General features: G+C 43.3%; 1 protein-coding gene across 2 annotated transcripts in view; it reads left to right on the top strand.

Annotated features, from left to right (window-relative positions):
* Positions 1-15,962, top strand: part of BLTP3A (bridge-like lipid transfer protein family member 3A) — a 67,267-nt gene that overhangs the window by 42,655 nt on the left and 8,650 nt on the right. For both annotated transcript variants that reach the window (XM_059178564.1, XM_059178563.1), the window contains 8 exons: positions 5,302-5,388; positions 5,903-6,073; positions 6,672-6,811; positions 7,222-7,363; positions 7,837-8,030; positions 8,232-9,688; positions 14,645-14,841; positions 15,754-15,908. In XM_059178564.1, coding sequence (XP_059034547.1) covers positions 5,302-5,388; positions 5,903-6,073; positions 6,672-6,811; positions 7,222-7,363; positions 7,837-8,030; positions 8,232-9,688; positions 14,645-14,841; positions 15,754-15,908 — 2,543 coding nt within the window. The remainder of the gene's footprint in view (positions 1-5,301; positions 5,389-5,902; positions 6,074-6,671; positions 6,812-7,221; positions 7,364-7,836; positions 8,031-8,231; positions 9,689-14,644; positions 14,842-15,753; positions 15,909-15,962) is intronic.

Raw genomic sequence — 15,962 nt, 5'->3', positions numbered from 1 at the left:
CTTGGTCTCTGGTGGTCTCTTGCTCTGTTGGTGTGAGGTAGTGCTTTTAGCCTTTTGGGTGTGGCGGGACCAGCATCCGGATTTAGTAAAATACAGAGGCCAGCACTCTCGCAGGCCTCACTGAGTCAGAATCTTCAGGGGCAGAGCTCAAGCAGTGTACACTTTTTTTCTTCCCTGCTTATGTTGGCCAGTGCTGGCCACTGGTGTGAGCTTCTAGGAAAGTAAATTCAAGTACAGTGTATTTATTACACAAAATAAATCTATGTGGTAGAATTTGGGGAATTTTTCATGAGATATATTTAGATAAGGGGATAACTCCCATCCCACCTTACCCAGGTGTGGTGTATGACTCTGTAAGGAACAAGGAACAGAACAAGTTCTTGTGAATTTGACTCTTCTCCTAGGATTTGGGTGTAAAGGGAGGGGAGAACTAGGTGGGACAGAAAGGGCTGTATGATTCTCTGGAGTTGTTCTAATATGCAGCCATATATGACTACTGCTGGCTGATCCAAATTGAGATGGGCTGCAAATATAAGGTACACATGGGATTTTGAAGATGTAGTAGAAAACCAGAGTGTAGAATACCTTGATAATTATTTTCATATTGATTTATGTTGAAATGATAAAATATTGATTATATTCATATAAGTAATAGTATGTATTAAAATTAATTTCACCTTTTGAAAAAACTTTTTCATATGACTACCAGAAAATTTAAAATTACTTATGTGGCTCACATTATATTTCTAATGGATAGCATTGCTCTAGAACTGTTTGTTCAGTATAGTAGCCAATAGCTACATTTGGCTGTTAAAATTAAATAAATGATGGGCTCCTGGGTGGCTCAGTGGGTTAAGCCATTGCCGTCGGCTCAGGTCATGATCCCGGGGTCCTGGGATCGAGTCCCGCATCGGGCTCTCTGCTCAGCAGGGAGCCCGCTTCCCCCCCACCTCTCTGCCTGCCTCTCTGCCTGCTTGTGATTCTCTCTCTCTGTCAAATAAATAAATAGAATCTTAAAAAAAAAATTAAATAAATGAAAAAATTCCGTTCCTCATTTGCACCAGTCACATTTCAAGTACTCAGTATAATCTACAGACCATAAAAGATTTTCATCATCACAGAAAGTTCTTTAGGACAGTGCAGCTCTAGAGGGTCCTTAAAGGCTACATTTTTGGTTTTTCTTGGTTTGGGTTTTCTTGTTTTGTTTTTGTTTTTGTCTTTTGGTGAAAAAATTTAGATTTAGCTAGCTGGACTCAGTTTAGATGATCCCAGTTTTGTTGGCAACATCCAAAGCCTCAGTCAGGAGCCAGATGAACATATGCCGCCCTCTTTCTATCAAGCCTGATTTCAAGGTGTTGACCTTGGCCATGTCAGTGTCCTAGAGTTTCTTCACAGCCTGTTTGATCTGATCCTTGTTAGCCTTGACATATATAATGAACACAAGTGTGTTGTTGTCTTCTATTTTCTTAATGGCTGACTTGATGGTTAGGGGGGACTTGATGAGAGCATAGTGATTGGGCTTGTTTCCCCTAGGGGTGCTCTTTTGAGGGTATTTGGGTTGCTAGGTGACGTGCGGATCTTCTTCTTTTTTTTTTTTTTTTTGTGACTGTGGATGCCTTTCAACACCACTTTCTTGGCCTTCAAAGCCTTTGCTTTGGCTTCGGCTTTGGGAGAGGCAGGGGCTTCCTTTTTCACCTTTGACACCATCTTTGTGAAAGGGATCTACTTGCTTTTTCATTAAGGGACACCGTAGCCTGGGATGTTGGGCCCTTGAGTAACATGCATACCTCTCCCTTGGTATTGGAGGTGAAATTATTGGAAACTGGTGGGTCCTTGGCGACAGTTTGGCTTGAGGTGGGGTAGCACTATCTCTTAAAATAAAATTGGAACAGTTTATATTCCAGCCTTCAGAGAAGAGGCTACTGATTGATGGGGAGGAGTGTCACTTGCCTGTTTTTAACGCTTCTTCCTTGGGATGAGACCTGTGACCCCAAAATTTTCTTTATCACTCTTTTTTTTTTTTTTTTTTAAAGATTTTATTTATTTATTTGACAGACAGAGATCACAAGCAGGCAGAGAGGCAGGCAGAGAGAGAGGAGGAAGCAGGCTCCCTGCTGAGCAGAGAGCCCGATGTGGGACTCGATCCCAGGACCCTGAGATCATGACCCGAGCCGAAGGCAGCGGCTTAACCCACTGAGCCACCCAGGCGCCCCTCTTTATCATTCTTAAGGCCATGCTGTCCTCATCCTCATCCTCAGCTCATTGGAGAATTTTAATTACTCATTTATGGAGACTGTTTACCATTTATGTCTCATATATGATTATGTGTTTATAATTAAATATGTTGATAATTGGTAATTCTATTTGATTTTGATTTTAATTCTAGACCCTATTTTAATATATTCAATTTCTATAGTTTATTGTTCTTTTTCATCTAAATAATTCCAATGGAGGGAGCATTGCTATGAAACCCTCTTCCTCCAGTACCCTCAGTCATACATTTTTAAGTAGGATGGTATCACCCAACAGCAGTTGCAGATTGGCTCTTTCTTTTTATTATTATTTTTTAATTTTAATTTTTTAAAAGATTTTATTTATTTATTTGATAGAGATCACAAGTAGGCAGAGACAAAAATAAAAATAGTATATACTTGATAATTTAATTCTACAAGTTATTCAGCAAATCATTAACTAAGTGCTGAAAAGAAAGAATATTGACCCAGTCTGAATGAATACCTAGTAGCTAGATTAGCTAAAAGATTTTTTCTCATATCAAGCAAAAGTTAAAAGTTGAGTTTACTAAGGGGTGCCTGGCTGGCTCAGTCGGTAGAGCATGTGACTCTTGATCTCAGGATAGTGAGTTCAAGCCCAACTTTGAACATAGAGCTTTCTTTTTTATTTTTATTTTTTTAAAGATTTTTATTTATTTATTTGACACACAGAGAGAGAACACAAGTAGGCAGAGAGGCAGGCAGAGAGAAAGGGGGGAAGCAGGCCCCCTACTGAGCAGAGAGCCTGATGCAGGGCTCGATCCCAGGACCCTGAGATCATGACCTGAGCCAAAGGCAGAGGCTTAACCCACTGAGCCACCCAGATGCCCCTAGAGCTTTCTTTAAAAAAAAAAAAAAAAATCACTATAATTAATTAAGAAATTTATTTAAATTTTCCATTTTTTTGTTGAAAAATACTTTTTTTTTTTTTTAAAGATTTTATTTATTTATTTGACAGAGAGAGATCACAAGTAGGCAGAGAGGCAGGCAGAGAGAGAGAGAGGAGGAAGCAGGCTCCCTGCTGAGCAGAGAGCCTGATGCGGGACTCGATCCCAGGACCCTGAGATCATGACCTGAGCCAAAGGCAGCGGCTTAACCCACTGAGCCACCCAGGCGCCCTGAAAAATACTTTTGAATAATTAAAAAATTTGATTATATTGCTGTTGTATATTTCTATAAATTGCTAATTTGCATGTATAATTTGATACATTATAATTTATATAAGAAATAGGTTTCATTAAATGTTACTCAGCAAATATATTTATAAAGTTGTTAAATATTAATAGCTTTAAGTTTTAAATTTAACTTTTAATTTAAAAGAATAATTTAGTCTTTTGTCACCCTGCATTGAATAAAAGGAGTAAACTTTATACTTTTTTTTTAAGGTTTTATTTACTTATTTGAGATAGAGTGAGCAAGGAAGAGCAATAGAGAAAGAGCATGAGGTGGGTGGTAGAGAGAGAGGGAGAAGCTGGTTTTCCACTATGCAGGGAGCCTGATGCAGGGCTCAATCCCAAGCCCTGGGATCATGATCTGAGATGAAGGCAGATGCTTAACCAACTGAGCCATCCAGGCACCCCTGTATTTATTCTTTTTATGTATAAAGCACAAATAGACATAGCACATAAGCAGATATATAGTATATCCGTGGTACGAAAATTTCATAAAGAGGCAATTAGGAAAAAATGTCAAAGTAAGTTCCTTAGAAGTAGTGATAATGAACAAAAAGATTGAGAAAAAGGAACATGAGTGTAGGATGGTGATTAGTCCAGAACTTGAGGTGGTGAAAATCCAGACAAGATAGAAATGGACCAGCTTACACCCAGAGGATCCCATGGTATTTCCCTTTACCCTAATAAGAGATAGAAATGTAGAACAGAGTCGGTCAGACAATATGCATATGTAAGAGAAGTAGTTTCTATTCTAACTACTCTATAACAATTCTTAGAGTGTAGTTGGAGAGGTAAGGTAGCAATAGAAAAAGTTTGGGATGCCAAGTGGCTCAGTCAGTTAAGCATCTGCCTTTGGCTCAGGTCATGGATCTTAGGGCCCTGGGATCAAGTCCCACATCGGGCTCCATACTCAGCGGGGAACCTGTTTCTCCCTCTGGCTGTTCTGCCTGCTGCTCCCCTGGCTTGTGCTCTCTCTCTTACACACAAATAAATAAATAAAATCTTTAAAAAAAAAAAAAGGAGGAAAAGTTCATTCATTTAGTGAGAATTAAATGTAAATTCAAGATAGACATAGTATAATATTTGACTTAATGCTAGAAATTCCAGTTTACCTACAATATTCTGTATGTATATTTTACAGTTTCCTTGTTAGTTCAGTGTTTGGAGTTCCATGGTACTGTGTATGTATTTTATGTAAGGATTGTATAATTAGCTCTGAGGCCAGGATATGAAAGGAAATAATGTGGCTTCTGTTTGGGGAGAATTTGGCTTATGTTATTCCAGGTCTTGGGCCGAGGAACAGCAATCCTGGCATTGTTAGGTTTTGGGGAACTAATCAATCAGAATTTTAGCGTGTTGGTGGGATACCTAGGATTGTAATCCCTGAATCCTGAGTTTTGCTGTTTCTTTTGCCTTTCTGGAAATTTGGCAGTCATTTAACAGAAATAACATACTTTTTTGGGGTGTTGTCCGCTGACCATTGTAAATGAAGAGAGGAGGGCCTCAGACTTCTACATCACTTGACATCATGGCCTTTGAGTTGCACTTGTGTATCAACGAGGCTTTTTTTTGTAGAGAAAGAGGGGAGGCAGCCAGGGCGTGGGGGTCAGGGCTGGAGGGTAGAGAGAGAAAGAATCTTAAGCAGGCTCCACACCCAGTATGGAGCCAGACGTGAGGCCCAGTCTCACAACCTGGCAATCATGACTTGAGCCAAAATCAAGAGTTGGTCACTTAACAGACTGAGCCACCCAGGTGCCCTCAGGCTTTGGAACTGATCCTCAGAGGACTGAAGTACTTCAAGTGCTATTTAGGCTTCTGTGTTTCTTCTGCCGATGTTCACCTTTATTTTTCTTTTATAGGTGTCTCTGCAAACAGACTCATGGGTGGTGCAATGCAGCTTACTTTCCGCAAGATGGCATTTGACTATTACCCCTTCCACTGGGCAGGTAGGGCAGTTCTGAACTGCAGCAGTGCTAGTGCATCCCAGGTACCCGTGTACTGAGGACAGATTCCTGGATTCATTCCTGACTTTCTAATAGGAGGGTGTGCAAGGAATTGCAACTCAGAGCGGTATTGGGAATAGCCCTCTTCAAGAAACTTGTTGGGTCTGCTATTGATGATTCTTTATCAGTGGTGGGAAGAAGTAGGCGGAGAGGCATTGGTTGAGATGTTGACTCTGTGCTCTGCCCCTTACTTCCACTAATTTTAGAGCCTTTCGAGTCGTCTGTGGTCAAAGATAGTGGTAGTCAGCAGCTGGCCTTTTAGGGAACCCTAGGGAAAAATCACATGTGGAATCCAGAAGAACTTGTGTTCCCACTAGAGAATTTTTACTTACCCCAGAGAAGTCTGGATTGGGGTGAGGGATCAGATTCTGAACTATGACTATTCCATTGGAAGGGGAAAATCAGAATGTTGGATCATGATCTTGGACCAAAACCTTTTTGCTTCTTTGTTGCCTAGGGGACAGCTGCAAGCATTGGGTACGGCACTGTGAGGCCATGGAAACCCGAGGCCAGTGGGCCCAGAAGTTGGTGATGGAATTTCAGAGTAAAATGGAGAAGTGGCAGGAGGAGACGGGTCTCAAACCACCTTGGCACCTGGGAGTAAATTCTCCCTTCAAGAGGAAAGCAGGTAGGTTACAAGGAGCTGGAGGACTCCCATTGCTTAGCCTCTTGCTTTTTTTTTAATTTTTTTTTAAATATTAAAATCTATTTATTTATTTGACACAGAGAGAGAGAGAGATCACACGTAGGCAGAGAGGCAGGCGGAGGAAGCAGGCTCCCCACCGAGCAGAGAGCCCAATGCAGGGCTCCATCCCAGGACCCTGAGACCATGACCTGAGCCGAAGGCAGAGGCTTTAACCCTCTGAGCCACCCAGGTGCCCCTAGCCTCTTGCTTTTACTTTAGTATATCCAGTGAAGATGAAGCACTGGACTAGTTAATTACCTGAACCTCAGCCCAGGGAAAGACATCAGTGACTTTTTTTCTTTGCAGAGTTCTAGTTGTCTTTAGGAGTAGCTGCAGTGTTGGGGAGAGGTTGTTGTCACCTTTATTCCATAGGCTGTGACCTTGAATACAATTTTTGAGTTCCTTCTAGGAGCTTGACAGTGTTAAGCTCTCTTTCCTACATATAGCCTTAGTGATCTTATGATTTTTACTTTCCTAATTCTATTAGTAATGAGAGTTGAATGTACCTGATTCTCTTCTCTACCTTCTTATTTTTATTTAGATTCTCTCTCCAGTCCTCGAAAGAACCCCCTTGAGAGAAGCGCCTCTCAGGGCCGACAGGCTGCCTTTCGGCCTCCCGCCTGGAATCGCTTGCGCTCTAGCTGCATGGTAATACGGGTGGATGACTTGGACATCCACCAGGTGAGAAGCCCAGGATGCCGGGGACATGGTTGGAAAGGGGTGGAGCAGTATATTTGGAAGGCAACAGGTGTGAACAAGATTGTGGAATTCAGGGGCTGCTTCCCTCACTTCTGAGGGGATAGATAACACTGGTCTGTGTCTTTGTAAGCGCAGATGGCTGCTGAGAGCAGGACCCGGGGTTCCCCCAGTTCCCTCTGATACCCTACTAGAAATCTGTCCCTGAGAGAAATGAACTTGCAGATAGTGTGAGCAGGTGTGAGAGCGCCTGCAGTACGTGTGAGAGGCACACTGCTCCCTGTGGCAGACTTGGCAAGGGTGACAGTGGCTTTCTAGGACCTCAGAGGAAATTGAGGATAATCTATTCTTGAGGCTGTATAGGTGCGAACAGCAACTTGTGTGTGGTTGTGTAGGTTTCTACAGCTGGACAGCCGAGTAAGAAGCCATCTGCACTCCTTTCCTGCAGTCGGAAGCTTCACAATCTTCCCACTCAAGTCTCGGCTATTCATATTGAGTTCACAGAGTATTACTTCCCCGATAATCAGGAGCTTCCAGGTAAGCATCTGATCTGGTCACTTTTTTTTTTTTTTTTTTAAAGATTTTATTTATTTATTTGACAGAGATCACAAGTAGGCAGAGAGGCAGGTGGGCTGGGCGGGGGAGGATGCAGGCTCCCTGCTGAGCAGAGAGCCCTATGCAGGGCTGGATCCCAAGACCTTAGGATCATGACCTGAGCCGAAGGCAGAGGCTTTAACCCACTGAGCCACCCAGGCACCCTTGATCTGGTCACTTCTTACTTTTTAGCTCATGCTCTGCACATCTGCCAGCCTTGGGGCCATGGCTTGTATTCTCATTTGTCGCTAGGAATTTTAGGTGTTCGAGCTAGTTTTAGCGCACCTTTGTTAAAAACTCTGCCTTGTATAAATATGCACCTTGCTTTCTTCATAATAAAATGTATATCAGCTGGTAAGTAGGAGTCGAGTTGCTATTCTATACACAGCGATTCTTTTTTTTTCCCTGCTTTCTAGTTCCCTGTCCCAATCTCTACATTCAGTTAAATGGTCTGACATTTACTATGGATCCTGTCAGCTTGCTCTGGGGAAACCTCTTCTGCCTGGATTTATACCGCAGTTTGGAACAGTTCAAAGCCATCTACAAGCTGGAAGATTCCAGCCAGAAAGATGAACACTTGGATATACGACTGGATGCCTTCTGGTTAAAGGTAGAGGAGAGTGGGATTTTTGTTCCCTGTTGGCAGCCCTAGCTGCATTTCTCCCAGGGCTATGATTCAGGGTTCTGCTCTGTTCCTTTAAGAAAAACAGTGTAACAGTCCAAATGGTTGGTCTTTTATCCATGTATTAATGGAAGGTTGTGGAGTTACTCAGATGTCCATTCTGAATTGGGTTTCATTTTCTTTCTGAAGGTTAGCTTTCCGCTGGAGAAGAAAGAGCAGGCTGGGTTGCATCGTCCTCAGGCCCTCGTCTTTTCTGCATCGGGCATGACTGCCACCAATACACGTCATGCCCCACATTGTAGTTGTCCAGACCTCCAAAGTCTCTTCCGAGGTTTTGCAGCTACTGAGTTCTTTCATTCCAATTATGTTCACTTTCCCAAGGTTCCAGGTGGTTTTAGCCTTCTGCACATGCTTTTTTTACATCATGCTTTTCAGATGGATTCCCACCTCCCTCAACCCAGTTCCCTCCCTCCCCAGAGGCTTAAGGCTTCCCAGGATCTGTGGTCCATCCACTTCACCCAGATCTCCTTGGACTTTGAGGGAACAGAGAACTTCAAAGGCCATACCTTGAATTTTGTGGCCCCCTTCCCCTTGTCCATTTGGGCCTGCCTACCCCTCCGCTGGCAGCAAGTTCAGGCACGGAAGCTCCTTTTGACCACCGAAGGCAGACTGAAACCATCTGCTAGCTTTGGCAGTCCTGTCCATTCTGAAGCCCTTGCCCCTGATGCTGTGCCCCATCAGAGGTCAAAGACTGAGCATGATTTGAGAAGCCTTTCAGGCCTTACGGAAGTCATAGATGTTTTGAGAGAAGGCAGCAGTAGTGTGGACAGCAAAGGGCCTCTGGCTGAGCTTGAGGATGCCGCAGATGTTCACATGCTTATACACTCCCCTTCACACGTCCGCATAAGGCTTGACCATTACCAGTACTTGGCTCTGCTCCGCCTGAAGGAGGTACTACAGGGTCTTCAAGAACAACTGACTAAGGACACAGAGGCCATGACTGGCTCTCCTCTACAGGACCAGACAGCTTGCATCGGGGTCCTCTTCCCTAGTGCTGAGGTGGCTCTGCTCATGCATCCTGGCCCGGGGGCTGTTGACGCTGACTCTGCAGGCTCAGATACCACCAGCCTCATTGATTCAGAGCTGTCTCCGTCAGAGGATAGGGAGCTGAAGTCTGATGCCTCCTCAGACCCGGGCCCAGCAAGCCCCGAAAAGGTTCTGGAGGATAGTGGCGTTGAAAATCCAGATGCATCCCAGGATATACCAGTGCCTCTCCATAGCAATGGAGAATTACAGGATTCAGATTCTCCTGCACAGCAGGAGGCAGGGAAGGGCCATGAGGCAGTGGATTCCTTACAGGCCAAGAGACTGAACAGAGCTCAGGCATCTGCCTCACCAACTGTGTTGAAGCCCCCAGGTGGCAGGGATCCTGCTGTGAATGGACAGGCTGAGATCATCCCCTTAAAGAACATTGAGGGAGAATTGTCAAGTGCTATTCACATGACCAAGGATGCCACAAAGGAGGCTCTGCATGCCACTATGGACCTCACCAAGGAAGCTGTGTCCCTGACTAAGGATGCCTTCAGTCTGGGCAGAGACCGCATGACCTCCACCATGCACAAGATGTTGTCCCTGCCCCCAGCCAAGTGAGTGGCTCTCTGCCTCCTTCATTCACCCTGTTTCTTCCTCCTAGCTCTGGTCGTTGGGCCTAAGGCCTCCTGCCGTGTGTATTGTTAGACTGGGGAATGGCATAGAATGGCCTCTTCAAGTAGCGAAGCCTTTAGTTTTCAGTGCTATGTGCAGGGCATTGGAAGAATTTTCTGGCTACTTGATACCAACTGGATAGAATTATTTTCAAGACTACATCTAATTCTGTGATAGGAGAAGAACCAGAAATTAGATTTGCACCTGCCTTGATATAGCTTAGCCTATTCTTGGGCAGTTTTCAAGTCAACAGTTACTGCTACATAGGATCTTCCCTCCTCTACTGATGCACTATTATTGATACAGATGTACTCTGTGAGAATAATAATAATAATACCTGGCATCTGTATGATATTTTATCGTTTTTAGTGGCCTTTCATATAATATTTTGTTTGATTTGCTCCTCACAGCAACCCCATGAGGTAGCAATTGAAATTCCTCAGATAGAAATATCCTCTGTTCATAGCTGAGTGAACTGAAGTTTCAGAGGATGAGCCATGGGTCCTGTATCTTGTAAACAGAGAAGCTGGGACTTTGGATTTGCTCTCTCAGGTACACCTCATCAATGTCAGAGTAATAGAGAAGGAAGAATTTCATATGCTTGTTCAACAAAAATTTTTCGAGCCCCTACTTTGTGCCCAGCTCTGTGTCAGACACTGAAGATACAGTAGGGAGTAAGCAGAACAATACAGAAATGCATAATCAGAAGAGTGGAGAGGTATGGACTTTTCCATTGGTGCCTTGTGGTTTTACGAATGATAATGAAGACTGTGGGAAATCTTTGTTGGGATGCTTTGTGGTTTGGGGACCATGGTTTGAAGAGCAGTGGCTTTGGAGCTTTGTCTGAGTGGATTGTGGGTCTAAGTGGGTCTCTAAGCAATGTCAGTGTTACTACTTGGCTAGGCACAGATAGCCTAGAAGGAAACCTTGAAGGGATAAATGATATAATAATACTAGGCAACACAGTGCTTTCTTTGTATCGGGCACTGTCCCAAATCCTTACAATATCAATCCATTGAATTCTTGTAACAACCCTGTAAGACAGGTACTAATATCAGTCCGCATTTTACACATGAGGAAACTGAGCTCAGAGAGGTAAGAAGCTTGCTCAGGATCACACAATTCATGAGTGGTGGGGCGAGGACTAAGAGGTTGGACTACCAGCCACCAAATGTGTCTTTCTAAATGGAGAAGTGTAAAGGAGAGGGGTAAAGAGGAGAGGGAGGTGATAAAGGGAAAAGAAAGGTGTGTGACACAAGCCCCTTTTCAACCCCCAACCTTGACTTGCAGATGACCCCAGTCCCATGACCTCTTCTCAGTCCTCTCTGTCCTTGGCTGTTCTGTGGCATCAGCCTTGCCGTCATGCTGACCGCTTATAGCCCTGCGCGGCCCCTCACAGCGCACTTCTTGGCAGGAGTCAGTCCTTCCTTCTTCTTCTTCTTCTTTTTTTTTTAAAGCTTTTATTTATTTATTTGACAGAGAGAGATCACAAGCAGGCAGAGAGGCAGGCAGAGAGAGAGAGAGAGGGAAGCAGGCTCCCTGCTGAGTAGAGAGCCTGATGTGGGACTTGATCCCAGGACCCCGAGATCATGACCTGAGCCGAAGGCAGCGGCTTAACCCACTGAGCCACCCAGGCACCCCAGTCCTTCCTTCTTCTTTGGCTGCTTTCGTCTGCCTTATGTCCTATAAACCTAACTGCTCCACTGCACTAGGCTCTCCGTAATCTGATTACTTTTATCATAATCTTTATGTTTTAAGTTATAAAAATGATTTGTGTTCATTTTGTTGACAATGTAGAAAAATAAGAATAAAGAAGAAAACAAAGTCACTTGTGACAACACAGTGCAGAGATAGCCACTATTCACATTTGGATCTGTTTTCTTCCAGTTTTTATACCTTTGTTTGGATATGTACGTGAATGCTTATATGTGTGTTCACATACACCATACACAAATATTATTTTTACTGTAATAGAATTGTTTATCATCTAGAAAATTTCCAGTTGTATTCACTTAATGTTTGTGAATCATTTCCCGTTCATGAGGTGTCTGAAAACATAATTCTTAATTGCTCTGTTGTATTCTGACAAATGGATGTATCCTAATTTATTCATTCATTCCACTATGGGGAGGGGTTTAGTGTGTTTCCAGTTTTTCTCAGAACCAAAGCTGGCTTTTGTTTTTGTGAACATTACTCTTTATGTATATCTAAATCTTCAGAATGAAAACCTAGAAGCGAGTTATTTTTGGGTCAGACGCTGCAAACATTTTTAAGTTTCTTGGTTTGTTTGCCAAACTTTAGGAAGGTTCATATCAGTGTACTTTTGTATACTTTCTCTCTAGGTTATTTTATTCTTCTCCTCACCTCTGCTCTAGTCTGTATTTTCACTTCTGACTTTTCTCCCCTTTCCTTCTCTTCATCAAAAATGATGTACCACACATAATAGCCCATGGATTTCCCAGGGGTGTGGGGAACTTCAGATACATGAAAATAAATTCCCTATCCCTCCACAGACCAGTTCTTTCTTTTTTCAGTAGTATTGTTCTCCTGCCTCTTCCAGCCATTTGTCAGATTCTGACTGTAATTCCTAGAGCAGGGATTCTCAGACTGAAGCATGCTTCGGAATCGTCTGAGGGGCTTCTTAAAACAGATTGCCAAGGGGCGCCTGGGTGGCTCAGTGGATTAAAGCCTCTGCCTTTGGCTCAGGTCATGATCCCAGGGTCCTGGGATCGAGCCCTGTATCGAGCTCTCTGCTCAGCAGGGAGTCTGTTTCCTCCTCTCTCTGCCTGCCTCTCTGCCTACTTGTGATCTCTGTCTGTCAAATAAATAAATAAAATCTTAAAAAAAAAAAAAACAGATTGCTAAGTCCCACCTTTACAGTTCCTCATCTAGTAGGTCTGAGACAGGGCCTGAGAATATGCATTTCTAAGCCCGTTCCCTCTCCCCGTTGGTGCTGATGCTCCTACCAAGATGGAACTTTGAGAACACTGCATTAGGGAGTCTCATATCCATTTTTGCTGTCTGTTCCTGCATGTGGACTATTTCCGTAAACTATTAATTGATACCCTCATTGGAGGTATTTTCCTCACTAGCTTGTTTGAAAGAACCAGTTCAAACTTCTTAAAACACAGGTCTGATCTCGTTATCTCCCTACTCTAAAACTTTTAGGCTTTTTCCTTCTAACCCCTGAATTTAGTTTGAACTTATTAGTATGGCATAATCAATTATTATGATATTTCCATGTGGCACTTTTTTTGGTTTTTTTTTTTTTTTTAAAGGTCTTATTTATTTACTTGACACAGAGAGAGAGAGATCACAAGTAGGCAGAGAGGCAGGCAGAGAGAGTGGGGGAAGCAGGCTCCCTGCTGAGCAGAGAGCCCAGCGCAGACCCTGAGATCATGACCGGAGCTGAAGGCAGAGGCTTAACCCACTGAACCACAAGGTGCCCCCCCCCTTTTTTTTAAGTAGCCTCCACACTGGGTCTTGAACTCATCTGAGATTAAGACCTGAACTGAGACCAAGACTCGAACGGGTAACAGACCAAGACTCGAACTGAGACGAAGACTCGAACGGGTAACACCCAGGTGCCTGTGCTTTACAGTTTTTTAATAGACTGTTTTTTAGAATAGTTTTAGGTTTATAGGAATATTGAGCAGAAGATACAGAGGTTTCCTGTATATACCCCCTATGCTTTATAGTTTTAAAAGCACTTTCATATATAATCTTTTATCCAGGTTTTTCTGTAATCTGGCTGCAATCCCTGTGGTTAAAAAGTGGGGGCGGGGGGAACACTTAGCAAAAAGTTAGGAGACTTGGGTTTTTCTTAATTCCGTCTTTAACTATGACTTTGGGTCAATTTCTTCTTCTATAAAATGGTAAGACTAAAAGATCTTTAACGTTTTTTTTTTTTTTTTTTTTTTCACTGTGTTTTGCCTTTTTAACTTTATCTTCTACTGCTCTTCCCATCAAAACCTAAGCTCTAGCTGGGTTAAGCTGCTGGCTCTCAAGGTACTTTTTGTTTTTCAGCTCCATGTGTTTGCTCTTGCTGTTTCTTCCCCATAGAATGCTCCTTCCCTGTCTCTTCACAGCCCTTCAAGGGCTCCTTCAAATGCCATCTCCTTCTACAAAGCCATTCTTGATAACCGTCTTCACCTCCTTTCCCCTCTTTGATGTTGCCCAGCCTTTGGCTTGTACCTCTGTCCTTCTCTTATGGTATATGTGATATACTCCCATGTGTTGATAGGTGTTTCTGAATCTTGTCTCTCCTGATCATTTACACATTCTTGGAGGACAGAAGATGCCTTGTTCATTATATTATTCCCTCCGCACTCCTACCTTGTACCTTGTATTATGCCTTATATACAGAAGCTTTTCAGTAAATACCTGTGGAATGGATGTGGATGGCTTCAGGTGTTCTTCCTTTGCACTGGGGCTGTAGGTAGTTTGTCTCTTTGTATATGGGATGCCTTGAATAAACTTGACATTTAATGTTGATATGGCAGAGCTACTTATCCAGTTTAAAATGCCGGATTCAGAAAGGCCAGCAGTTGAAAAATGGTGTGACCCCCTTATAGAAGATAATAGTTGACATTAAAGTTAATAATTGGGCTGAAAGGGATGGGCATTGCAAGGGAAAAAACATACCTTCAAACCACATTTGTAGGTGTTTTTTTTTAAGATCTATTTATTTTTGCATGCATAATAGAGAGAGCGAGCGAGCGAGAGCGAGCATGTGCACGAGTAGGAGAAGGGACAGAGGGAGAAGCTTGACTCCATACTGAGCAAGGAGCCTGATACAGGGCTCGATCCCATGGCCCTGGGATCACGACCTGAGCAGAAGGCAGATGCTTAACTCACTGAGCCATCCACGTGCCCATGATTTTTATTTTTTAAAACAGGGAGCCCATGGCCAAAATAGATGAGGGAGCACCAGCACCATTGAGTGGAGGAGCTGCCCGACTCAGATTTTTCTCCATGAAGAGGACAGTATCACAGCAATCATTTGATGGCGTTTCATTGGATAACAGTGGTCCTGAAGACCGGATTTCCGTGGACAGTGATGGCAGTGATAGCTTTGTTACGCTCTTGGAGTCTGGTAGGTGGCAGCAGCCAGGTGAAATTGAAGTCCAAAAAGGGTTCTTTCTGCTGCCTGTGTACCAGCAGGATATGGAAGGAACTGAGATTTGATAAAACAGATATTTTCTTTTTTTTTTTTTTTTTTTTTTTTTTTTTTTTAAAGATTTTATTTATTTATTTGACAGAGAGAAATCACAAGTAGATGGAGAGGCAGGCAGAGAGAGAGAGAGGGAAGCAGGCTCCCTGCTGAGCAGAGAGCCCGATGCGGGACTCGATCCCAGGACCCTGAGATCATGACCCGAGCCGAAGGCAGCGGCCTAACCCACTGAGCCACCCAGGCGCCCAGATATTTTCTTTTTTTTTAAAAGATTTTTATTTATTTGTTTGTTATATATAGAGAGATCACAAGTAGGCAGAGAGGCAGGCAGAGGTGGGGGTGGGGGAAGCAGACTCCCTGCTGAGCATAGAGCCCGATGTGGGGCTCGATCCCAGGACCCTGAGATCATGACTGAGCCAAAGGCAGAGGCTTAACCAACTGAGCCACGCACGTGCCCTAGTATTTGTCCTTTTATGGCTGTCTTGTTTCACTTAACATAATGGCCTTCAGGTTCATTCACTCCATAGCATGTGTCAGAATTTTCTTCTTTTTTAAGGCTAATATCCTATTGTATGTTTATAGCACATTTTGTTAATCCGTTCATCTCTGTGGATACTTGGGTTGCATCCATTTACAGATTTTTTTTTAAATGTGACCAAATACCACTGTCCTATTTTCAAAAATTAGCAATTCGTTAAATTCATCAAATATATAGTTTTCAAATTCCCAATAGTCTCATAAGTGTCATAGTGATTTTCTTTTTTCATGGTTTTTGGAGATTGAATTTAAACAGAATTTTTTGACTTTCAAACTCATTTGGTTTTTCTTATACAGAGTCTGGCCCAGAATCTCTTCCACCAGGAACTCTTCCAAATGTCTTGGACAGTGCTGGTGCCCAGGGGAGCCCTGCTGTGGATAGTTACGGCCAGGGGTCACCAGAGGCCAACAGTTTGGTCTCACCCAGTGGGGAAGACCTCAGCCTTCACCCGGTCAGCTGCTCTCCTTTCTTCTCCGCAGAGGGTTGGCTGTAGGCTAGAAGCTTG

The sequence above is a fragment of the Mustela lutreola genome, chromosome 6 (assembly GCF_030435805.1).
Source record: "Mustela lutreola isolate mMusLut2 chromosome 6, mMusLut2.pri, whole genome shotgun sequence".
Classification (NCBI taxonomy): domain Eukaryota; kingdom Metazoa; phylum Chordata; class Mammalia; order Carnivora; family Mustelidae; genus Mustela; species Mustela lutreola.
Note: the sequence above shows the minus strand (reverse complement) of the source record. Positions and strands in the feature narration are given on the sequence as shown.